The sequence below is a fragment of the Notothenia coriiceps genome, unplaced genomic scaffold (assembly GCF_000735185.1).
Source record: "Notothenia coriiceps isolate Sejong01 unplaced genomic scaffold, NC01 NC01_scaffold00030283, whole genome shotgun sequence".
Lineage (NCBI taxonomy): Eukaryota > Metazoa > Chordata > Actinopteri > Perciformes > Nototheniidae > Notothenia > Notothenia coriiceps.
In genome coordinates, this window is record NW_011362984.1 from 127,469 (window position 1) to 153,369 (window position 25,901).

A 25,901-nucleotide genomic window follows, 5' to 3' on the forward strand; every position below is an offset into this window, starting at 1 on the left:
AACAATACAATGGGAGCAGTGCTAATGGGCTTGTGAGAGGGATTTTGGCTCAAATCAGGGCAAGGGAAATGCCCTTCTTCTACTCTTATACTGTCAAAGTGCTCTTTAGACGGAGGTTCTGCACACTAAATGTTTTATGTATTGCCTACTTTTCAAAGACCAGTAGGAAGCTGGCTTTATTTCATATATAGGTTATTTCAGAAGTTGCATATGAACTTAAACAGTCTGTCTTCTGTAGTGAGTGATCTGTATTCCCGACCTATCACTCTTCAATTTTCATTCAATTTTCATAATATTTCATCATCCTCTTTTCTACCTTGGGATATAGCCCTAGGGAGCAATAAGCTGTATCTACTTTCCTTGTATCAGATTTAAGGTCTCACAATATTGAAGACTTTTGTAGCTGCAAGTGGAGCGTCTTTCCTTTGATATATTTCAAATTACAGTCATAGAAGGTAGAAACGGTCTTTGGCTTAAACTCTCAGAGGCATACATAAACTCTCATGGCTGATGTTATGCTTTTTCCTCCTGCATCCGATTGAACGTGTCCTGAATTTCACCTCTTGCTCCTCTGGCCTGGTTTCCTCCATGTGGTCCAATGTAGATCAACACAGCACAGCCATAACACTGCTGGGTTTAGAGGGTTCATTTGTTACGTAGCAGGAAAGGAGGACTCTGAAAGTTAACACGCCCAGTGTGGATTATTCTGTCTTTGGAGTTTTAGCTTTTAACACAATTTGCAGCTAAGACCAGGAATATTTTAACCAAACAGAAAGTACAAATTATCCCAGAAGTTAAATCCAAAGTGGGATGGGAACCTACATAAATAGTCGTGTGCTAAATTTGACATCTTTTACATGCACAAAGGTATTTCTTATAGAGCTGGAAAGGAAATGACCGAAACATCAATCCATATTCTCCAATAAACAACACCATTTTATTAAGTTTTATATTTTATATTTCCATTCTTGCCGGTGTATACAAGTACAGGCCTTATGTCTTTCCTATCCATTACAATCAGAATCACAGTCCAGTTTATTGCCAAGTTTTCAAGCACGGTACAAGGAAATGGTGTATTGGTGCATGTAACAACAAATGCAATTCAAACACAATGTTTATTAAATCTAATTTTAGAGGAGTAAACTAATAGTGTTTCAAAAAACTGCTGAACCACTGAGTTTTCTTTCACTCGTTGAAGGGATTTTATTATGAAGGCAGCATTTGAAGGTATAAAACCATTCACATCTGATACAAGCTTATAAAAACATGACTTTAACAAATACACAGTGTCAGGTACAGACCAGCAGGAGGCAGTGCAAAGACATCGCTGGCACTACAAGTTTAATATCCATTTTTAGATGTTTTTTTTATTTGCCAGTAAGCAGTTCACTCTTCACATTGTTCCAAAGGTCATTCCGCTCACAGGACATGAAGCCCCAGCCTCACAGTTTAGTCCATTTCCTGATCTCTTCTCTGAGAAACAGAAGTGTATCTTTGGCCTTTTTTAGATGGTGTCATCCAAATGTTCGTGCAGCCTCTCTCCTCTGTTGCTGTGCCGGTGTCGCCTGAAAAGAAAACCAAGTGTCCAATTTAGATCAAACAGAAGTGACAAAGCGAACACTGGCTCGAGTAAACATCACAATGGCTTTGTCAGCAGACGCAGCCTGGCCTGTCACGCCTCATGTGTCACTTAGGACTCTAGCTGTGTAGCATTTGTTCTGTTCTCATCTTATACCCTTAGTTCTTTTGTCCTTTTAAAAGCAGCTTCTACTGGTTCCTTATTTTCTCCCAGAGTATGGCTTTATTATCAGAGCCTGAAATGAGATTTGTGCCTGCCCGTGTTTGTGTGCATTACTGTACCTCCAGAGCAGAAACGCCAGCACTCCTCCAAACAGCAGCAGGAAGATGGGACACACTACAGCTGCTATTGTCCCTCTGCCCTCTGCCTCACAAGGTGCTGTCAGCCAGGAAAAAGATACCAGATGAGGGTGGGAGAAAAACATAATCTGACATGGCTGCCGGAAAAGGCCAAAAAGGTCCTTTGGAACAAGTCTGTAGAGTCAGTAAACTGGCTGCCACAGCAAGAGCTAACAGGACAAACCCTGAAATACCCCGAATGTCTTTGGATCATCACACATTTTGGCAGATGCAGAGAACTGCATTTGTCTCGCCTGTTTAGCAGCAGTGGTAGCAGCAGTAGCAGTAACAGTTGCGGGAGTGATTTATTGATCGCAGTGTGGAAAATCTTTTATCACTGAAACACCATCAGTGATACGATACACATAGCAAAGTGCAATCAGGACACGGCTCAAGATAGACAGATTAAGGATTCTGACTTGTGAATTTCCATGATAGAAGCCATGAGCTGACTTTAAAAAACACAACATTTTTATTTCCATAAGCACAGACACCTGTCAATCAATCAACTAGCTTAGAAAAATAAGTATTAAACATTATAATGATCATAATCTTTAGTTGGGAAATAGGCATTCGGGTACTTTATGTAATAAAAGTCAAATTCTTCCATTGAAATGTTTTCTCTTAAAATATAAAATAATATGAAGGGACCACTGCAGAACAAGTACAGGATTGTTATATTTGTTAAATACCTGGGTAACTATTACCAAATTACTTTTGAACTGTCGAAATAAGGCAAATTGTATTACTTCACATATGACTGGTTAGTTTAATCCATAACAATGCATGATTTACATTTACTTCATGAGCTGTCACATGAAGTACAAAGTACTTGATTCTGGAGTTTAGTGGGGCTGTTTGAACTAGCTGTAAAACAACACATTATGTTAACTGTTTCCTATTTACATCTAGCTGAAACAGGGCTACATCATACAGTACTGTATTTGTTGCTATACCTAGCTATTTGCTAATAAATCTGATATTAAAGTGGACCTATCATGCTATATTTGAAACATATATTGTAGGGCCATACCTATATAAAACATGTCTGTGAAGTTTTTTTTCCAAAATACCAAACAGATCATGCATTTTAGCCATGCCTCATTTTGCTCTATTTGCTCTTTTCCAGCCCTGTTTTTGCAAGGGCTGATTCTGCTTTTGTGGCAGACTACAGCGCCATCTACAGGCCTGGCATATGTACTACAGCGTCTCCAGCGCTTTCGAGCGGTCTCTCATTCCCCTGATAGGTGGAGAGTTGGCCATATAGGCGGATCACCCCTTTTCTGACGTCAGAAAAATTCAAATAATAATCAGCTCCGTTGCAGCCCCGTTTTTAGAGATTTGGGTATGGAAAAGAGAGAGGGTTGTGTTTTCTGACACTTGGTGAGTTCCCTGACACAACGGGGACACATATTCATGAATAAAAGACGTACAAAAGTGCATTTTGCATGATAGGTTCCCTTTAACTCTCCTTATTTGCTCTGATTTGGTCTCCACCATCACCTGAGGGGGAGTTATCTGGCTCCCTAGCTGCCAAAACATCCAATATGTTCTCAAAGTTTATGTTCCTGACGCTTGTTGTTGGATAGGAAGCCTACAGAATCCTTTTTTTTTTAGAGCCGTTTAGCTTAAAACTGAAGCAGTGTACAGAAACAGTAAAGTTGTGGGCTGTAAAACCAAAATAATTAGCTACAATATGCTCTGAGGGGAAATGAACAGTCTGTTTTTGTTGTGACTCTAAGTGAGTATTTTCTTATTATATTTATAAAGTAGTTCAGTCGAGAGCAAGTTAAAATAAGTCAACTAAATGTACACACCAGAGAAACACTCGTACCTGCAGTGTAGGTGGCAGAACTGTGGCCCAGCTCGTTGCTGACCATGCAGGTGAAGTGGCCACAGATGGGAGTCTTTGTCACCAACAATGTAGTTCCATCTTTGGAGACTCTTCCCACTGAGTTAGTGATGGCCGCTCTCTCATGGAGCCAGCTGAAGTGGGGGTCAGTGCCCCAGGCCTCGCCACAAACCAGCGTGGAGTGAGACGCGTTGATGCTCACTGAGACATGGTGCACTTCCTCTGCGAAGAAAGATGAGAGGATTAGAGTGGAAAGAGAGGATAAGGATTTGAGGTAAAAAACTCAGAGCCTGATAGAAAGAGGAGCCGTGGGCATCTCTCGATTATAAAATAAGAATAATGGCGAATGGCTGTCCGAAAGGCTCTGAGACAAAGAATCATGAGAGGCGTTAAATGCTGTCAGGAGAAACTAGTTTAGTTTCAGAAACAATAATGAGCCCGGCGGGTGAGGCATAATGTCAGAGAATGGGATGATGGATAGCCCTGGGAGCGGCAGACGAAGAGAAGAGTGAAGCTGATGAATTGATACTGTTAGAGCAGACAGATGAGAGTAAAATAAAAGCTTGGACACAGAGGACTAGTAAGCTACGTCGAGACAGGAATTATCTAGAAGCAATGAAACAAAAGAGAGACCCAGCAAGCAACGCCTATAGGCAAATTCTTTAATTATTAAATGAGACTTCCAAAATCAGAAAGAAACAACGCCTGCTGGCGTGAAATTAAAACACATTCATTAAACTGTTGGCCGGGACATTGCAGCTGTTGAGGATTTAAAATATGTTTTTCTTCTATATAACCACTCTGAGATAGTACAATTTGGTATTTGAACTAACCCTGTATCCTTATAAATTTCATTTCTATATATTGTGGAATACAAAATAAACAAGGGCTGTATCTTATTATTATTTTCTTTATCCATTCATCAAATTATTATTGCAATTAACTATTAAGTGATCGTTGTTTGATATAGAAGAAAATAAGAAAAAAAATGCAAATCCAAGTTTCAGAGTGCTCAGGTTGTGGTCTTTAAATAACTTATTGAAAAGTGCTCAGAAGAAAAACCTACATCTGTTAAAAAAGAAAAAGAAATATAATGAATTGGACGTCGATTATAGGATAGTTTTGTTTGCGAAGGTTGATAAAATGAGAGATTTGCCCAGAAAAAAACATTTAATTGGAGAAGATGGCCCCTTAAAAGTTGGTCACCTTATTTGATCGATAAATAAAGTCAAACATCACATGCGTTTTAACTTTTGCGCCTTTCATAAATCAGGGGGCGTGTTGTACCAGACATCATAGTGTTTGTCTTGAAGGCCTAGTAAATGAGAATGAATGGCTGATGATTGGAAAATAATATGAGATTTGGGTAATTCCACTAATCAATAAGGACTAATTGTTTAAAAATATCTGCAGTATCACTTGAGGCTTCACTACAAATTCCCTCACATGCTGGGCATCATACTCCTACCATATTCCCTGACGATGCACTGTGCGGTGGTTTTGGCCCCCCTGTGATCCGTCACAGTCAGAGTGTACACGCCGCCGTCTGCTGCCTCGTACGCATTCATCTCAAGTGTTGTCTCCCGCTGCTCCATATTCACATGGACGTTTGGCCTGGTGCCGGCACACTTGAGGCTCCTGCCCGGGCACGTGGCCAGTGTCACTCGCTCGTGAGTCATTCCAGTTTCAGGCTCCCTCTCCCAGGTCACCGAGGAGACTTCTTCCAGGGGTCCATGCTCGATCTGAGCCCTCAGAATGAGTTGTTGTCCCGGCATCACATGTACAGGCTCCTCGTTGAGTACATGCACCGACATGCACTGCAGCCCGCATGGCACTGAGGACAGAAATGTGTTATTGCATCAGAAATCTGCTTACATGCAGTTTGTACTCTTATTATGATCCCAAGTATTTCATATTCATGACCGAAAGAACAAGATCGCGGGTACAAGCGGCCGAGATGGGTTTTCTCCGCAGGGTGGCTGGCGTCTCCCTTAGGGATAAGGTGAGAAGTTCGGTCATCCGGGAGGGACTCAAGAGTTGAACCGCTCCTCCTTCGAGTCGAAAGGAGCCAGTTGAGCTGGTTCGGGCACCTAGTTAGGATGCCACCTGGGCGCCTCCCTAGGGAGGTGTTCCAGGCACGTCCAGCTGGGAAGAGACCAAGGGGTAGACCTAGAACCAGGTGGAGGGATTATATCTCTTCGCTGGCCTGGGAGCGCCTTGGGATCCCCCAGTCAGAGCTGGTTGATGTGGCCAGGGAAAGGAACGTTAGGGGCTCTCTGCTGGAACTGCTACCTCCGCGACCCGACCACGGATAAGCGGGAGAAGATGGATGGATGGATGGAAGTATGACCTTTTAGCATTTGGAGGATTTGCATTGTTTGGGCAGAATGGAAGGCTAGTAAAACAAACAATTGCATAATACTTAATCTTCGTCCTCGGCATGTACTTGAATATGTATGGCTTCTTTCTGTCAAACAATGTCAAGCGATGATTTATAGCGCACGACAGCCCATGCCTAATATGATATCCATCAAACCCCATCAATATCTTAAATCCTGTGTCAAAATGCAGTGGGCCTGGTAAGCCTCTTTGTGCTTAATACAACGAGTATTAATCACACGTCTTAACTTGATAGGCCAAGGATGAAGGAGATGTAAATAATGTAAGCTTATTATTTATGGAAAAGGCATATAACAAGTAAGTATGTGTTTGTGTCAGAGCGCATTGCAGAAAATATTTTTCTTCCTGTAGTTTCAAGCAGAGTTTTAAACAAATATCATTAGGATGCTGGCTAGAAACAAAGACCTTACCCAAGAGAAGCAGCAGGGCAACTTTCCAGCTCGGGAAATAATGTAGATCCATAACACCTGCTGATGTAGAGGGAGAACAGACAGAGGAATTTGTCCATGACCGCAGAAACATCCCACCCTTTCCTCTGTACTCGTGAAGCAAGGGTGCCACTGCAGCAAGAATAATAACTCCCTCCAGAGAAAATGTAAAATTAAAATGAGAGCAAAAAGCAATTAAAGCAGCATGCCCCTCTATTAGAAAAAATGCAAACCCAATGTTGAGGGTTATTCTTTTTTTTCATTAATTTATTTGCAAAACATCCAACAAACAACACTCTTGGCATTGCATACCGCAATTGAATCACAACTTGGAACAAAATAGGGACAGTTCGACTGCCAAAACTAAAATGAATCCCCTCAAGCACAGCTGACACAACAAAACAGAGAGAGAGGAAGCAGTGATAGCAGAGCAGGAACACAACCTGCATGCATTAAATATAACCTGGAATTTCCTTTGCTGTATACCTTGAAGTCATCAATATCAGAGGGCCACAGAGTGGGAATCACCTACCTCTCCAAAATTGAGACTAACAAAGCTTCCACTTCACTTTCCCAGAGGTTAAGGTGCAGCGCAACTCACTCTGCCAGTAGATTTATTGCTCAAAATAAAAATCAAAGTAGTTTCCATTTCATTGTGAGAAATTATCTAGTTAAAGACGACGGCTTCTACATCTACCACCATTACTGAAGCCACCATTAAACCTGAGTTGAAATTAATGTTTCAGGACTTTGTTCTCCTCTCTGCTCTGCTTTTTAAGGTCAGGTCCAGTCAGTGAGTCACGTACAGTAGGCGTCAACTTGTTTTCCAGCAGTTTCCTGCCCTCCCCGTCTCCCCCCATTTCCTGTACAGTAAAGGTTTAATGTTGCTTGTGCATTGAATATGTCAACTCTCCATTGTTAAACTTCATCCCCCCCTCATCTAACCTGTTTCCAAACACATGCTCACTCAACAATACAGTTTGTAAACTTGATAAAATGCAGTGGTATTCTTTTGAAGGGAAACCAATGACAATGTTGGTGCTCATTATGAAATAGGCTTTGTACTGCAGGCTTCTTATCCAGCACAAACACTATTCGCCCTGCAGACACAACACATTTCCTTGGCTTTGGATTGTTAAGAGTAGGTAGTACATGTATTAATCGATATATTTGTTTTGTTTATGATTGTCTCTTGCATGCAAACACATTTCAAGCGCACACAATCTACTGGGACTATCCAGTCTCTGAGGCATTGGTGAACGCCTTAAATACAAAGTTTGCCTTTTAGACAAACAATTAGCTGATTTAGTGTCGTAGTCACATTTAAATTAAGTTCTTATTCTGGACTCTTTCTTTCACAGAACAGCTACTACTGTGTGCATCAGCGGAGCCTTTTTCACTAATAAAGCACTGAAACATAATGACATCACTTATTCAGGGGGTTAGCTCTGCGTTTTCCGACTTCATGAAACGCGTCCTGGGGCACAGATTTAACAAGTGATTTAAAACTGATTATAAATCCATTTGTATTTTCAGAGGGTTTGTGAATAATCATGGGAGTCACAGCTGTGGCTCCCACTGAGATCTTTGACTACAAAGATGTGCTGGTAGCTGGAATTAACCAGTGGGTGGCACTAATATAACATCTGAAAGATATCACGACACTTTTGTTCTCAGAGTATTTTTCTTCAGCGGACATCATCATGTTATGGTTTTATGCACAAACTAATGGATGTCCTTGTTTTGCTTGACATTAATCCATATTATACCACAAGTGGTTAAATTAAGCAAATCATTAATTTGTTTTATCAGATCATAGCTGCCACATAACAGGGCAAAGAAGATTGACCTTCAAACAGGATAGTCAATAAAATCTAATAAATACATTCTCTAAAAAGGGATAAGGACTTTGCATTACTGCTATCAGTGTGGGACTGTATTCCACAGTAGGATTTCATTCATTTACAATAAAATATAAGAAAACAAAAGAGTATAAATACGCTACATGTATAGTTAATGATGCTCTTTTTAGTGTGTGGAACTTTCAGGATATCTAATATGTTTCTTGTTTGTATAATTACTCATTACTGCAATGCCATCATTAAAAACCTGCATTGGAAATAATCAAGGCACTTATATTCAAGAAATGTACTGTGTTTACTATTATTGATGAAAAAACACCACAACTATAAAGAAGTAATATAATTAATAGGGATAGAAAAAGCATTCAGAGCCTTTTCTCAAGCAAACGTACCAATACAACAATGTCAAAAATACTAGTATTGTCAGCGAAATGTACTTTAAATAAAAAAAAAATCTTCATGTGACCTGTGTATTATATTATAATATGTTATTATTATTAGTTATATTATTACATGGCATTCCTAGACTAACACAATAATGCACAAGCAGCATTATAGAGTTACAGCTGTTCGAGGTGAATCTTACTTTCAATAGTTTAATATATCTCAATGAATTCTGTTTTGTAAAATGTATCGTGGTATAGTATTTTAAATCTTAATCTGAAACGTAAGCATACTCGTAACAGCTGTCAGTTAAATATAGTTAAAGGTTTACTTTCCGCCATTGTTTATTCAGGCTGCTGTCTCTTTAAGAGAACAGGTGTGTCCTCAGCAGGTAATAGTGGAGAAACAGGAAGTAGAGTTATCAGGATCGAAAACAAAGCGACACGGAACTTTAATTTGGCAAAAACATGACCATGACGGCCGAGGGAAAATACTTTGGTAAGTTTTATACTATCCTTTTTGAAACGCGGAAAATATTTGTTTTTCAGGTTTATTTTTTTATTGAATAGCATATAGCACGGTAATAAACCGTAGCATTTACTGGAAGAAGTATGTCAAATGTATTTTAAAAGTTTCATTTCCCCGCAGACCGGCCTGACTGAAGACATGAGACAACCTTTACTTCTTCTCAGGCTGTCGCTGGCAGGTAAAACAATTTCCACTGACGGTGTCTTCTCCTTCTGCTCCGAAAGCAGCGTTCAAATGCTTCAAACAGCTCTCTAAAGCAGAGTATCGGTTGTCTCTTCTGTGGTAAAAAAAATAAGTCCAGGGAGGGGAAAATGTGGCATTCCTAGCACGCTTGGAAATCAATTACATCTTTGAAGCACAAAGCTCGCCTTAACCGCTCTTAAACCTGCGCGGCTGCTTTCCCGTTTGTGCACTGACTAGTGAGTGACGTGAGGCTTTCAGGGACTCCTCACAGGCTCTCAAATCTGAACTGTTGTGAGTATTCACAATGAATGGGAGGCCATTGTTTTCTATATCTGTATGGTATTTGGTAATATGTCGATAGGGATGGGCAGTACTGCAGTTTCTTTTAATAGGCCTACAGTAGTGAAACAAGGTTGTTACTCATGCATTAACAATGAAACAGCATCCAATACCGATACTTGGCTATTGTTAATGACAATATGACTTCAAATGTCCTACTGTATTCCCTCCAATTCAGCCTGTGTTCTAATGACACACAAAGAAAAGCTAAAAGGTACATACGTATACAAACTAATTGGTCACTTACATATGAAAAATCAACATAGGCTGAGCATGCACAATTCAAAGAATAAAGCTGGTGTTTTCATTGTTAAAAACAAATATCATGAAAAAACAAATCACAATGATTTCAATCCTCTTCAGTATTGTCGGAAGCCTGATATATCTTTATCTTTCTCATAGACTTTATTAATGCACTTAAATTATTGCATAAAAGTGGGTGTCATGGACAGCAGAAAGATAGGGTTGATGAACAATTAGAGCAATTACATATGTATTACAACACCGATGAAAACGGTCCTCAATAGATGCACTAATTATAATTTTTTGAATAAAATGTGTTAAATCCACAGTGCCCAGCTGCTGGACAATGAGTCAATGACCCATGGTATAATTTGGGATCTGAGTGATTTAAAAAAAGGCTTCCGACTTACGGTGCTAAATGCCCAAAACAGAGTACTGAGAGTCAGAAGGGAGTTTCATATTAGGTATGATTTATTTGTATTGTCCTTCATCCGGCTCAGCTTTCATATTTGTTATGTTGATTTTGAAGTGACTTTGTTTAAGTTGTTGCTACTGTGTACAGAAGAGTGCAACACTCACACATTCCCAAGGCCTTACAATCAAATTGACCTTCACAGTATGTTTACATTTCTTTATTTTTTGGAGAAGATGTCTAGAACAAACCTGTCGCCTTCCTTCCTCCTTTATCACCCTTGGCTAATACCAGCTTTACCCTTCTAAATTCACTGCACTTTAAGGTTGTTAAGATATTTGCTGGTATCAATTTTCCCATCCAAAATGACAGATTGTTGTTCCATAACCGGGTATATAACACAGTTTTGGGTGCATACAAATGATCTACTTTAGGCATTTGTGCTACAAGGAACACAGGAAAGGAGCACAGGAATGTAAATTATATTTTAATTTGTTCATTAGCTAGGGCTTGTTGTTCATGCATGAAAGATAATAATTAAAGTAATGATCAGCAACATTTTGATATAATTAAATACAAATGTTGCTGTCGTCTATTTGTGATTAAAATAAAAATAAATAGTGATCCAATCTGCAGGGTTTTTAGTTGCCACCAGCAGCCCTTTAGTTCACTTTGTTGGTTTCAATATTTCCTCAAAAACATTTTCCCGACCTTTGGCCGCCACAGTTTTCACCCTAGCAGACTGACATGTAACATAGAGGTCAAAGATGTGAGTGTGTGTTTATTTTTCTGCAAACTCGCATAAAAAGAATGCGGCAAAAAGCGTAGAGCGGTGCATAACTTACCATGGCAACAGTCATGAACAGTGTATTGTTTACATCTGTGGCAGGCGTCAATGCACGCAGCAGAGTGTGTGTCTGCGGTTGTGTGAAAGCATGCACGTACGCTGTTGCAATTATTGCGAATTAACCCTTTTTTCTATGCTAAACGCCTGCAGTGTGGTCAATGTGTGGTCTGACGAACATCCTTTGATGCTTAAGAGGTGATTCATTTTACATTTTGTAGGTGCAGCGGTTACTTTATAATAAAGTACATTGTTACAAGTTAACAGTTTGACCTATTATTAGACCCACCCACCCCTTAATGTGTGGTTTATCAGTTTAAGGTTCCTACAGTATTTGGCATCACTTCAGGGCCAACAGTCATTCAAGGTACATAAAAGAGTTATATTTGTAGATACACATTAATTGTAACTTATCAAATAGGACTTAGTATTGCTCTTTTGTCCTTGGAAAACCCTTCACAGCACATGAATGCATCTGCTCTGTGCTGCGTTACTCATTTCTTTCTTTGAACTCATGTCTCTTTATCTTCCCGTCTCTTCTAATAAAGTCACAAGGCCCGTGATATTTTTAATAGGGGCACCGAAACTCTTTTGACGTCTTTAACAGCAATGCGAGTGAACCTGAACTCAATCCATCTCTCTGTTGACCTTTTGTCATTTGATACACTGCTCCCCCTGTGAAAATCATTTGAAGGCAGTCCAGCGAGACTGATCAGCACCATATTGATTTGGTTCTCTACAATGCATTGGCCAGAGCACTCTTGCGTGGTTGCTTTATTTGCCAGTAAAACGGCATTGAGTATTCTACCTGAGTTTCCCAGCCTGAATCTGTACAGAAACCTAAACAAAGGTCTGGCTGCCAAATACAAAAACTTATATCTTTGTTCTCTCTTTCATTCACAAACACCCTGCCAATGGACACACAGCATACAACAGTTAAAAGCCTGTAGAATATTTGGTTCTTTTACAACATTGTTTCTGAGGAATTGACTATGCACTGCAGATTCTCGAGAAGAGAGACGACAACTATGATTTTAACACGGATTACGTTAAGTCAGCATAACAAAAACACAAAATAGATGTTTAGCTTGGGATCACTTTCAATCCAAAAAAACATGGTGTGAAATCTATGAGGGAGAAAAGAGTGTGTACCTAACTAATAGGTTGTTACACCCGGATCCCGGCCTGTTTGTTTCTATAGATCCTGCTCTCTGCAGGGGTGAAAGAAGCCTTCACATTGTTTACTCAGCGAGGCCACCAGTGAAAACACTCTTTTTTCAAGTTCATGTCCCACATAGAAATTGCCTGTGAAATTGGACAAGCATTTTCAGAATAATGATCTTAAAAAAATCCAAATAAAAATGTATTGTTCCGCAGCAAACTTGCCCTGTAACTGAGTATATGACATGTTTGGATTGGACGCTGACGCATTAATATGTAAGGTGAATTTTATTGCATTTTTGCATGATTAATTGGGTCTTTTTTGGTAATATTCTCAATAGATATCTCAATATGTTCAGTGCCTCTACATCGGCGTACAGTTTCACATAGGCTACACTCCAAATACTTTTCTAATATGACTGATAACTTGACCTTTTGTGACTTGAAAAGGTTTTTTCAGGATAAATCACTCTTTGGTGAAGCTGCATATTCAAAGACATTTGAAACATTTTGTGGACAAGGGATCACAATTACAAACACTGGTATGATTTTATGATGATGGTATGATTCATATAACTTTAAATAAAGTTACAGATCTTAATCTCCAAAGTATAACTAGGAACCATAGTTGTCAAATAAGAGTATAAAATGTAGTATTTCTCTCAATAACGTGGTAGAGTAGAAGAATAAAGTAACATCAATTAAAAATATTCAAGTACAAGTATATGAAAATTGCAAAAATCAATCAATCAATCAATGTTTATTTATATAGCCCAATATCACAAATGTTACATTTGTCTCAGTGGACTTCACAGTTTGTACAGAATATCAGTATGACAACACGACACCCTCTGTCCTTAGACCCTCACATCGTACAAGGAAAAACTTCCAGAGAAATCCCCACAGTTTAAAGGGGAACATGGGAGAAACCTCAGGGAGAGCAACAGAGGAGGGATCCCTCTCCCAGGACGGACAGACGTGCAATAGATGCCGTGTGTAAATTGAAAAGATAATACACTTACAACATAGGTAGACCAAATGTTTGGAAATGCATGTGTGTATAATAGGAAGATGAATCCACGAGGATATCTATCCAGGACTTATGATCCAGGACCACAGCAACAGGATCATCCATGACTCCGGATCCTGGCGTAGATAGACACCAAAAAGAAATTTGGGGAAGCTGGGTTATTCGGAACATGAGAGTACACAGGTATAGACAGAGAGAAGGAAGAAGTAGGGTGTCCCCTGACAAACTAAGCCTAAAGCAGCAAAACTAGGGGCTGAATCTAATCAGCCCTAACTATAAGCTTTATCAAAAAGGAAGAAAAAGTGTAGAACTTGAGTAAATGTACTTTATTAAACTGATCTTCTCTCTTCTGTTCAGTCCTCCTCTCTGCCAAAGTGCTGGCTCAGCAGCCGGTAGAGATCCAGTTCCAGACTGACCCGGTTCTGGTTCAAACTGGTTCTGAGATCGTGTTCACGGTGCTGACGGTGTCCCAGGTTTTCTCCATGAAATGGCAGTTCCAGGGAGGAGTGACTGTTGGTCAGTGGAGCTCAGGAGCCTCAGCGATTAACCCGGGAACCCAGTTCGTGGGTCGGGTCACCATCTCTGCAAACCAGCTCCGAATCGCAGGCGCACAGCTCCGAGATGCGGGGGATTACACGGTGGAGGTGACCCCCTCTGGTACCACAGACCTTATTGCTAACTCCAAACCGGTAAAGCTGAGAGTCTTTGGTAAGAGAAAAAGAAACGTGCCTGATTTAAGACTTAAGAAGAAGAAAGGGAGGGAAGGAAGGAAGGTAGGAGGGGTGGGGACGTGTATGATAATGTAAAGGAGGAAGAGAAGTGAGTGAAGAGAGAAGAGGGAGGATTTGGGGAGTAAGAGAATTAGTCTGGGAGGTATAATAAAATTAGTGACCCATGGTAGGCGAAGTAAAATTAAGGAAAAAGGAGGAGGGGATGAAACTAGTTGCTCAGGGCTTTATGCTAATAAAACACATTTGATATGCAGCGCTCATGCTCTTAGATGTTTGATATTGTAGCTGTCTAAATATGTAACGTACATTTACATACAGTATTTGCATTAATTTGCATTCAGTTCTGTAACTAAGCTGGACCAGCTGAGTGTTACTTTTTATTAGAGTAATGTCGCTCTAGTCGTTCCCATGCCTCTTACCACCGGCGCTAATAGGGTGTCAGGGAGACCAAATTGTTAGAAGCACCAAGTCTATTATTGCTGAAAGGTCACATCCTCTAAACTCACAGCAGTTCACATACGTGTCCTTGAGCACGACTGTCAACCTCCCACTAACTCACTGACAACTTACTTTAGAAATGAGTATAAGCTAAAATCCTAAATTATTCACAGCACAGGCAAGTTTAAAGTCAGAACATTTGCAAGTGATTAGAGCTATCTGGTGTCTGCTCGGATGTTTTTGTTTGTTTCCTGTTGCTGCTGCAGTTTCGTCTTAGTCACAGCCTTCTCCGTCAGCACGCCCCCTCTTCTCCCTCTCCAATTATTTAACTTAGGCTGACTGCCAAGAGGCATCTCTGCTACCACTCACACCGTCTGCCCTCTTACTCACCATCTGTGCTTCTATCTGAATCCTGTCCCTTCTCAGCTCTCACTTGCTTTGATTACCACAAATGATCCTCAACAGAAACATAAAACTGCCCTGTATTGTTGTGTCAGTCCAACATCTGAAGTGAGCTCTCGTATACTCTCATGCTCTCTACCTACAGCCATAGTGCCTTTTTTAGAAACCTTTTTTCTGCTTTTGTAGCTCTTTGGTAACCCATTTTTTTCATACTCTCCCTGTAGATGCAGTGGCGGGGGTGAATCTGATTGTTCCCGCAGTTGCGATGGAGGGGAGGAATGTGTCTCTGCGGTGCACATGGACTGCTGGGACAGATATTGCAGTCCAGTGGGGCAAAGGAGGTGCAGCCATCGTCACCGACGCCAGGATCACCATCTCAGGCGGCTTTCTAGTCATCAACCCAGCCAGACGAAGTGATGCCGGGGTTTACTCATGCACCGTCAGCAACCCTGTCAGCGCCCAAACCACCACACAGAGCATCACTGTCTACTGTGAGTTTGATCAAGACAAGTGGCCGTTAATCTGCTGCAGCCACTGCAAACAGCAGTAGCTTATCTACTCCGTCTACACTGCACTGCAAACAGTGTGCTAAGATGCACTCGGATTGCAAAGGACATTCTTCCATAGGCCCATTGTGCTGCCTGAGCGTTGTGTTGATCACATCCTTAATTCTGATGTGACAGTAATAGCAAACACTACCAATCATCCCACTGGCATATTTAAGTGGCCCGTTATCGTTGTCCTCTAACATTAAACAGATGGTTCTTAGCCAAATGAAAAACACATCAATTTGCGTGTGTTGTTGAAATCTGTTGGGGCTATGCATGCCAAAAGTGGATTTTCTTTCGTCACACTTATTTTTAATCACCACTTCTGATGTCCACCCAGACACCAGACTGTTATATAAACTAAAACTGCAACTAAGGATTCTTATCATCATTGTTTTTGTCATTATAGATGAATCTCTTAATAGCTCAGTTGATGAATTATCAGAAAACAGGCAAAATTCTTACAGACTTCCCCAGTAAGTTACGTCACACCTGAAATTTGATTTAATATAAAACAGAAATCACCTCACATTTTTTTAAGCTAGAATGTGAAAATATGTGGCCTTTCTGCAAGATATTTGAATAGACACATCACGTGAATATCAGAATTGTTATTAACAAAAGTGATCAGAAGATTTCTACCACTCTCATATTTGTCAGTGAAACATAAAGCTGGAACCAGCAGCCATTAAGCTAAACTTAGCATAATGGCTGGAAGTAGTTTGCCCGGTTTTGTTAAAGATAACCCAATCCACCCTCTTACTGGAGGAAGTTGCATACTTACATAACAGAACTACTGTATGGACTTAAGTCAAACTTATTTCATTAATTTATTTCTTATAGCTTTCAATACAAGTAATGGAACAAAAAAATATAGTACATTATGTAAAGTGTAGATCAAGCTGTGTTGAACAGCAGGCTTAACGAGTGTTTACCCACAATGCAGTACTTCTCCAGACTGAGCAGGACTTCACAATGCTTTTTGATGTTTCTTCAAGTGGTGGCAGCCATTCGTATTTTAGATTTAACATCAAACAAAAAAGTGCACAGCTTTGTAGACGGCAAAGAGATCGAGGAGGTTTCATTAAAAGGCTTTACGCTGACTTAAACCCAAAAATGACAGAAAGATAAAACCTTGAACAGAATACATCATCTGTTCATTAGAGGCAGCTTTATTGAATACAGATTTCTCTTGTTGTACTTGTGAACCAAATGTTTTTGATGCTGATGAATGTCCTCTGATCTCCCACAAAACCAGATGGCCCTGACACCCCCGTGCTGACCAAGGAGAGCGCTAAAGAGTGTGTTGGGGGAGGGGATGTGTTGGTGGGACAGGAGGTGCGTCTCACCTGCTTGTCTGACTCGCTGCCCCCTGCCCTTTTCTCATGGCAACGTGACGGACAGACGGTCGCCACCGGACAGCCGGACAGCGGGTTGCTCAACCTTCAGACTTTCTCAACAGATGAGAGCGGCCGGTACGTGTGCACGGCCAGAAACAGCGTCACCGGGGGCTCGTCGGAGCAGGGGACAGACCTGGCTATCGTAGGTGAGTTATAGTGGAGCCTGGCCTCTCTGTGACTGATAATGATGAGAGTTGGTTTTGGACAGTTTCTTGTATCTGTCATCACAGCTGCAGAAAGTGGATCTTAAGAGAACGTGTTCAAAGTCATTCAGTGACTTTCACACTTTCTTTCCTCTTCTCCATTTTCATTTCGGTCTTTGCTATAACTATCATCCTTTTTCAGAATCTCCCCCTTCTCTCCTCTCCTGTTCTCACTTCTATTTTCAGTCTGAGCGTCAGACTCATTATCATTATTAATTCTTCCCCTTGACATGATTTTTTTTGAACATTCCAGCCACGTGTCTAGACGTCGGGGAAGTGGTGGGGACTGTGATTGGCTCTTTGCTTCTGCTGCTAATCCTCATCGCGCTCCTCATTGTGCTTATTGTGTTTCTCGTGCGACGGAGGAGGGGTAAGTCTTTGTTTGCGATCGTGTACATTTTTATTTGTCCACTTTTTCATTGTAAATTAATGTTGGGTCAAGCATTTTTTAAAAGGCTCTTTGATGATCTTTATTTTCATTCATACATCGCATAATAGCTCGAGCACATGTTCATGCACTGAAGTGATTTCTTCTTTATCATTTCTATTATTGCAGCACAGAGACCAAGAGATTCTGCTGTGCCTGTGCAGAGGGACAACCCAAATCCCAGGCTGATAGTAAGCCTCAGTAAAGTTTACATGTGATTCACCATTGATTTTGTCTTTATCCAGTCTATGTGCTGGTGCTTATGGGCTTTTCACAAATGACCCTCTCATTCCATCTTTCTTTTGCTGTCTCTTCTCTCCCTCCTCTCATTTTTCATCTGCTCCCATTAAGCCTCCAGATCCACAACCTAATGGTGCAAGGGATTTGGGCCAAGGTCCCCAACCCCCCCTCTATCACACACGCCACCCTGAGCGCGTACACGCACCCCCTCTTGAAATAAGCAACCCACAGACAGTGCAGCCGAACGGGCAGCATAACTCTGACACACACCAACAGAATGGACGTACCCACGCAAATGGACTCCTACAAAATGCATCTAATAATGCCGATTCATACCCTCACAATGGCATTGAAAACAGGGCTTTTACGCACACTGATGCTCAAAATGCAAACACACTCCCGAACACACAACAGCAAAATCCTAACATTCTCATACAGACTGGCGGTGCCCAGGGCGGCAACCAGCAGCCGGGGGTCCACCTCAGCCTCAACACACTGCCGCAGAGTGCCCAGCAAAACAACAATGCACAAATGCCTACCATACATGTCAATCTTAACTCATACCCAGCCAACAGCCATCAGCCTCAGCAGGACAGCTCATTTCCTCTTACCAATACTGCCAATAATAACACTTTGCAAACCCATCAGAACGTAACACACACAGAGCAATCAAACCCCAGAATGCAAAGTGGGCAGCCCTATCCTAATGACCCCCGGCTGAATGGTCACATAGAAGCAGATCAACAAGATCAGCCTAGACTTGTCCCGACTGGATCCACACATTATAACAGTAACAACACTCTCCAGCAAAACGCCGACACACAGACGTACCAGCGGGAGCCAGATTCCCCTCGCAGGTCTGAAATAAACTCTTGGGATCTCCTCAGAGGGACCCCAGCGTATAAAAGTGTATTACCCCCAGGGACCCCAGCGTATCCCAGCGCCAGGCATCAAAGAGGACAGACATTTCCTGAGTACACCTCTGACACAGACTACACCTACCATCCTCCCATACCAGAGGCAAGAGCACCTAGCAGATCTCAGCCTCGACTCCAGAGCCAAAACACTTCACGGAGCAGAGCTTCACCAAGACGAGAAGCCCCATCAGAGGACCGACGGACACGGAGCCGTTCTGCTGATCATCGAGGCCCAAACACTCGCAGCGTAACACAGCTTGAGGCTGAACACAACACACAGAGAGTCAGACACACACAAAGGCAGAGCGCTCAGCGAGACATCAGAGAAACGCCTGGTAGCCAGAATGCCCCCAGGCAGGAAGCCACACACAGGAATAACCCCCAGGCTCTGCCTCTCATGAGCCAGCAGGCCTCTGTGGGCCGCTCTGCTCTGTCACAAGGTCCCACGACACAACAGGGACTGGCTGCACCTCGGGGTGCAGATACAAGAGCGTTGGCTGATCCTAATCACCTTCCACAGGCACAGAGAGCAGCACAGATCCAAACTTCAACACAAGGCCTGGGCAAACAGACACAGCCTGTCATAAACGGTGCCAATCATCCCCGCCAAGGAGGCACTGCTCCACTCCCAAACTCTTCTGCCCATCATAATCCCAGCAACCTAACCCAGGCTGCTCTCACAGCCCACACTGAGAGGGCTCAAACATTTCAGAATAGGAAACATCAGACAATGGCTGCTCTGCTTCGCCCCGGAACACAGACACAGGTTCCTGCTGACGGGGCTAAGCAGCCACCAGCGCCTCCTCCTGTGATGCCCCTCACACAGTTCCAGACCCTCCCTAAGAAGCACACCCCGCACAGATCCCCAGTCAGAGGGCCTCAGCCCCCTAGACCTCCTGTCAACATGCCGATCGCTCAACGACACCAACAAGTACAACATCGGCCCACCAACCATCATCCCCAACATGGACACATGCATGTCGATCCTCACCGGCATGCCAATGGCCGCGGGCATCCTGCACACTTCACCCATCCCGAGCAGGTAAGTGAGACACAGCATGATGCTGCTAACAGTAGCCATATGTTTGTTGATATGACTTCTTTCCAGCACACATATCTCCTTCTGATGTGCACTTACAGCTGTCATATCATGTCATGGCTCCATGTGTGCAGTGTTACAGGCTCCTCTCTACCTGCACCGTCTCCTCAGCAGTGTGTGCTTTCGTCTGTAGTGTGTATTTTCTTGATGGATTCTTGACAGCACTTGTATATGGCTGTTGCATTTTCACAATTGACAAAAAGATGACATTACTATGTATTTAGTCTTGAGTGTTTGTGACACTGTGGTTCTGCCTCTGCATGACATGTTGCCAATGAAGGGCTTATTGTGTCTTTCCAGCATCAGACTCACAGGGGGAGACCAGGATGATGACAGATGTCAGCAGAATATTCTCTACTACTGTCCCGCATCCACTGGCAAACAAACAGCTGACACACTTGATCCAACGTACCACCGAGCAAGACTGACTGCACAAGGTTCTCCTCTCAAAAAGGCTGACACACCCGGGTGTCTCTGTCGCTTAGTTTTTTATAAAGAAAATAAAAATGTCTCCCATGGGGATTACAAAGTGTAGTTTTTTGGATTAGAGTACTGCTTTTCTAGAAATGAATGTCAAATTACCAAAAGAAGGATGCTCGATTTGCACTTATTAAAAGAATGTATTGAATAAGCTACGTGATACTGAATGTATTTTTAACCTAAAATCCTTCCCCATCAACAACACTGCTCTACACACAGACGTCATGTAGTCCCACGTGAATTGTATTATTTTGCCTTGTGAAGCAGTGGTCATGCATCAAACTTTGCTGCTGAGCCTCCTCCGAGCAGACAGGCTCAGTGATCCATAGCTCTTGACCAAGCTCACACCCCCTCATCCATTCATCATCGAAAGATCTAAACAACACCACCTTGACAAATGCACTTGAGGTGCTTGCATGAATATATCTGTCTCTATTCTGAGAAAATAATTCACCCCTGGGACGGGTGACAATTATGAAAGAAGAAATTAGCCGTAGGGGCGGCCTTAACGTAAATGGAACTATTTATTTTCCGCCTTCTGTTTACGGATGCTTCTTATTACACTTCTCAATTAAGGGATTCGCCTCGGTGGCGCTCAGGCGTAATGCTCAGCTAACTATGAAGGGGATCCCACAAATGGATGTGCGCTTATCAATTAAATGCTTTTTATGTGACTTAAATTATTTGGAAAGTAATCACACCCCGGCCATGAACAAGGTCAGCACAAAGACTGGATCTGCCACGCTTTCTGCTGAAGAAGCAACAATGAACTGTCTGCACTGGGTCAGGGACAGCACATTAAAAACAATGGGATCTCATTATTTTTACAGATGATGTGTTTATTGATTTATAATGTTGGTGCTTTATTTAAACTCGGGTTCGCTTGTAAAATGTATTATTTGGGTTGCAGCAATTGATAACAATGCTATTATTTCTGTATGCTAATTTCATACGGAATTTCAAGGATGAGGCTGCAATGATTATGTTTATTATTGTCAACAAATCCATGAATTGATCCTACTTACAAGTGATTGGTCTCTGTGCTTTCGAGCTCCATTGTTTTCTCATAAATACACATCAATGAGACACACTACGTGACATGGTCCAGCATTACCATAAACATGGCCACTGTACTTTATTGGAGTCAATAACATTAACACTGCTGCTGTACATTCTCTCACTTAAACACAGCAACACAAACATAAAGTCAATATGAAGTCATAGCCTCACACTATCCTGCATACGGCTTCCGTTTGCTGTAAATGAACACAAAAGCATGAAATGTGTATTAATCCCCAGCTGAAGATATCCCCATATATGCACCAATTACTGCACCATGAGTAGCATTTGATCGTATCTTCAGTGTCCAGATGTTGCAGGAAATACTTTTTTTGTAAAGAAGGTCATATTTGCAACCTGTTTGTGAACATTTATGTCCTCAAGAGCAACAAATGTGATGAGAACGTTGAAGAGGGAAAGGAAGTAACACTTGAGAGAGAAAATAATCCACAGTTGTTTTCCATCTTTACGTGGGATTTGTTGAATTACGAAAGATTCATCCTCACATCGAAATACATTAACTTACACGGCACATCTGGCAACTACAGCCAAACATCTGGAGCATGAGATTGACTTTACTGCCTTGAATTATGATGCTGTTTTAGGCAAATGAATGCTTGTGTATAGTTTATACAGATGTTACATATGTATGTGAGATGCTGAAAGCACAGTTTTCTTTTTATCTTTATCTCCTCAGGAAGGATTTGTATATTGTTTGGGCTTCAGGAATCCATTATGTTCTCAATAATATACATATGTTTTACATAACCTGTGTGAAGTCTTCTGTTGAAAATAACTACAATAACTGTCATAGTCTGCACATTGCCCGTTCTATTTCCATCACAGCTGAAGTCGTCTGAATTATTCAAAGCACCGAGCACAATCACCTTATTTAGCCTCTCCTTTCGATATAAATGCACTCTACCAAACATAAGGATCTTTTGATTTTCAGTACAAAACACCTCATGCATGTGACAGTAAGTCAGACCCCACAAACATCTATTTATTCCTCTGAAGCACAGCGCCGTGTGCAGCCCGAGCATATTTCTGCTCACTGTGTCTATAGTGCTAATTATGCATGGCGCCTGTGTACACCGCACGCTGCTGTGGATTTTCCTCAGATGAATCTGTTCCTTCGGCTTGTTGTTGAGGAGGTGCAGAGCGTGTTTGGATCACAGCTTTATCAGTCTCCCAATCCTCTGCTCCCACTTGTACGTCACCTCTGATGAACAGACCTGCTGCTCACTATTGGAGACACTTCACGGTAGTCTAGCTCTGTAACGAGTGGAGATGGAGTGCATTTGAGTGCTACTAGAAAATGTTGCGCCATTGCCTACCTGTTCCAGATAAAAGCTGTGATTTATGAAAAGTTTGAAGCAGTTTTACAACTAGTGTTTCGTATACGGTTGGATGTAGAGTGAAGTGTGTTGTTTATAGCCTAAACAACTAAAAGTACAAGACCCTCTGTTGTCTTGAAGCACAAAACATAGTAAACCTCAATTGCTGATGTGGCCTCCTTCCCTGGGCCAATTTGCATGTAAATCTGCTGGTGTTGTTTTATTAAACTGATTTGCTGTGATTTATTGTGACTGCCGCAAGTAATTGTTTACGCATCCCTTTAGAGGCATAAATTAAAGGAAAACATAACTCAAGTGCGGTGTGTGCAAATAGGGAATTTTTTTGTATTGATGAATGCTCGTTTTGGTGCGTGTCAAACTGCAGCAGAGAGCTTTCCCGCCTCAAGTGCTCAGAGAGCCAGAGTTGATTTCACTCAGGAGACTGCAGTGGATTTGCACAGGAAAACTTAACACTTCAAAATGGCCTATATATTTCTAATCCAATTTTAATTTAGATTCAGCTCAGCGGGCACACATCATTTTGTAGATTTGAAGGCATTTTATAGTTTGAAATAGCATTGGAGGTACCATAAGGCCCAGACAGAATGTATTCCAATTACCTAACAGCTCCAAGTGAATAAAAATTCATGATTCCGCATTTCTTTCGTTCACTGCAGTAACGGCGATTATCTTTCAGCACCCGGGAAACTAAAAGGTCAGGCCTGATAGTACTCGTGAGTCGTCATCATCATCATCATTGAAATGAACTAGTAAGTCCTTTGAGATCAATGTGTCCATCCCTGTCAAAGTGTCCTTGAGCAAGACACTGTAACAGCCTCTGAGCACTGACCCCCTTTAGTGAAATGCCACATGAATATGAGTCTCAGAGGAATATGAAATGAAACAAATGTATGATTAAACTTTACACAGATGAAGAAAAAAAAAAACACAATGTGACACCATGACCCTGAATTTATAGCTTCAGTCTGTGCCTCAGCAATCTATCCAACATGCCCTTGAGCAGGACAGTGAATCCCCAGCAGTTCGCTGACTATAAATCACTCTAGGTGGGAGTTTATAAAATGCCTAAACTGCTCTTTGGCATCAAGGGACTCCATGCCTCGCCATCCCACAAGGGGGCGCCATGTGAGAGGATTATTGAAGTTATCTACTGATCACTTTCAACCATGTTTTCCCCATAGACTGTATATATAAAGGTTTTTCCTCAAGGCCTTCGCCATCTGTGCAACTTTGATGGTGAGTGCTGAAATTAAAAACGAGCGGCAGGCAAAGTCATTCTTGTCTTTGGTCCAGCACACAAAAAAAGCAAGCCAAAAAAAATAAAAATAAAGCTGTGTGCAGCAACAAGGAAATTCTCACATGTCATTAGCTTGTTTTTAGATGCTCAAAGTTGAACCGCCGCCTTCAGGGATACATATCAAACACAGGAACTTCAAAGAGTTTGTGGTTTATCGTAATCCTTTGTTGATTCATTTGAGTGTATTACGATGTGTTTCATATTGTCACTGTGCTTTCTCTTTCAAATAAAAGCCTACTGATATTTCTCAGTTAAACAAATGAGACAAACCACAGGAGTTCTTTCAAGCCTTTTCAACAGATCTCTAACATCATATGTGGCTTTAAAATACAAAATCATTTTTGAGTCATGTAATCACACATTCATATTTACAGATTTGCCCCTTTTCAAGAAACAGATGGCATAATAAAAACGGCAGCATAGAACAGGGGAATACAGTGAAAGATGAAATAAAATAAAACCGGACATCACGCCTATCTACAATGGAACTCCTTTTCCCACCTAGTGTTATAGTGTTATAAAGGAAACAGCGGCTCACATTTCATAGAATTAAACCACAGGCGTGAAGCAGAAAGAAGATGCACATTGCACAAAAAAAGCAGTTAATTAAATTGCAGACCAGAAAGTTCCTCTCATAAGCAAGCCATGGGTTGCAGCGTTAATTCAAAGTCAGCAGAAAGAGAGACAGATGATCGCACGCAACAGAGCAGATGCACAAGTCACTAAATGTGAGCCAAGATTAGACAGAAAGCAGCGCAGTTACTTGCATTTAAAAGAGGGATACTTGTCAATTTCATGTTCCATTAAGTGCATTTTGGTCCAATTGATATATGTACTGTACATTTGTAATGAATAAAATCAATAGGGATAATTATTACAATATATTACTGTGCAAAACATACAATTAATATGATCTCCTCAAAGCCACCAGACTCAGTATTTCAGAGTCATTTTACCTGGCTGATTATTGGGGAAAACACAAAGAAATTGAACCATCTTTGTCAGACTTTCCAACAGATACAAACTTGGATTGGAGAGTTTAAAAGAAAGACTAAATTGGTAATAGATAGATAGTCATGGTAATAGATAGATAGTCATCGTTGACTAACCCTGCTTTCCAGCATGATTATAAAGTTAATGTGACACACCAACAAAAAAACAGTAAGAGTTGTATACACTCGCACATTTTTATGGAAAGGGGTATAACGTTTACAGGTCAGACTCAGGACAGCCAATGGTTACTACTAAAACATAGTATAGCACCAGTAAAATAGACAATAGTTGAGTAAAGAGAACTAAGTGAGAAATAGGAGCATTGCATGAGGCTAATTAACATTAGCCACGTAAAGCTAGTGGTCATACCAGACCAGGTGTGGCAATAGCCGGAAAACCACTGTTGTGTTGACTTGGGCAAGAGTGTATTTCATTGCTTTTTCTATTTAAATGAGGAAGAATTCTGTTATTTCTTCTGGCAGAAGTTACAAAATTATGCATGCCCAACAAACTCCACACTGTTGCAACGCCTTGTTGGGATTCACACGAAACATTGCTACAGGCCAGATAACCAACACCTTAGAGCAGACGCGAGATTCAAAGTAGGGATGCCAGCGATTATTCGATTATTCGAATATTCGTTACAGTCTCCATAATCGAAAATTATTTTTAAAATTCGATTTTATTTATATATATTTTCTTATTATTATTATTATTTTTTTACAC

The 25,901-nt window shown here is 41.3% G+C and overlaps 2 protein-coding genes across 5 annotated transcripts; one reads left to right on the forward strand and one right to left on the reverse strand.

The window, feature by feature from the left end:
* Positions 1–919: 919 nt before the first annotated feature.
* On the reverse strand, positions 920–9,767 carry LOC104959482 (uncharacterized). Of its 4 annotated transcripts, none has more exons than XM_010787384.1 (6): positions 9,526–9,767; positions 6,580–6,639; positions 5,238–5,603; positions 3,752–3,991; positions 1,861–1,957; positions 920–1,565 (listed from the first exon to the last, which is right to left on the reverse strand). In XM_010787384.1, exons 2-6 carry the CDS (start codon positions 6,629–6,631, stop codon positions 1,505–1,507), a joined length of 816 nt encoding a protein of 271 aa, XP_010785686.1. In that variant the 5' UTR covers positions 6,632–6,639; positions 9,526–9,767; the 3' UTR covers positions 920–1,504. The 4 variants fall into 4 exon arrangements, with proteins under 4 accessions (XP_010785686.1, XP_010785687.1, XP_010785685.1 ...); XM_010787385.1 differs by having other exon boundaries at positions 9,520–9,767; XM_010787383.1 differs by lacking the exon at positions 9,526–9,767 and adding an exon at positions 7,130–7,500 and having other exon boundaries at positions 6,580–6,636.
* On the forward strand, positions 9,177–24,283 carry LOC104959481 (uncharacterized). Its single transcript, XM_010787381.1, has 9 exons — positions 9,177–9,341; positions 9,492–9,549; positions 13,941–14,291; positions 15,379–15,645; positions 16,961–17,248; positions 17,559–17,675; positions 17,862–17,923; positions 18,084–19,931; positions 20,289–24,283. Exons 2-9 carry the CDS (start codon positions 9,510–9,512, stop codon positions 20,316–20,318), a joined length of 3,003 nt encoding a protein of 1,000 aa, XP_010785683.1. The 5' UTR covers positions 9,177–9,341; positions 9,492–9,509; the 3' UTR covers positions 20,319–24,283.
* Positions 24,284–25,901: the final 1,618 nt, after the last annotated feature.

Bases quoted from the DNA above. Each gene is read 5' to 3' on its own strand.
- LOC104959481 (XM_010787381.1), top strand. From the start codon at position 9,510: ATGAGACAACCTTTACTTCTTCTCAGGCTGTCGCTGGCAG. The intron at 17,676-17,861 runs GTAAGTCTTTGT...CTATTATTGCAG, and splicing joins TCTCGTGCGACGGAGGAGGG to CACAGAGACCAAGAGATTCT. The intron at 19,932-20,288 runs GTAAGTGAGACA...GTGTCTTTCCAG, and splicing joins ACTTCACCCATCCCGAGCAG to CATCAGACTCACAGGGGGAG.
- LOC104959482 (XM_010787384.1), bottom strand. From the start codon at position 6,631: ATGGATCTACATTATTTCCCGAGCTGGAAAGTTGCCCTGCTGCTTCTC. The intron at 3,992-5,237 runs GTAGGAGTATGA...CTTTCTTCGCAG, and splicing joins GTGCATCGTCAGGGAATATG to AGGAAGTGCACCATGTCTCA. The intron at 1,566-1,860 runs GTACAGTAATGC...TTTTCTTTTCAG, and splicing joins CTGGCGTTTCTGCTCTGGAG to GCGACACCGGCACAGCAACA.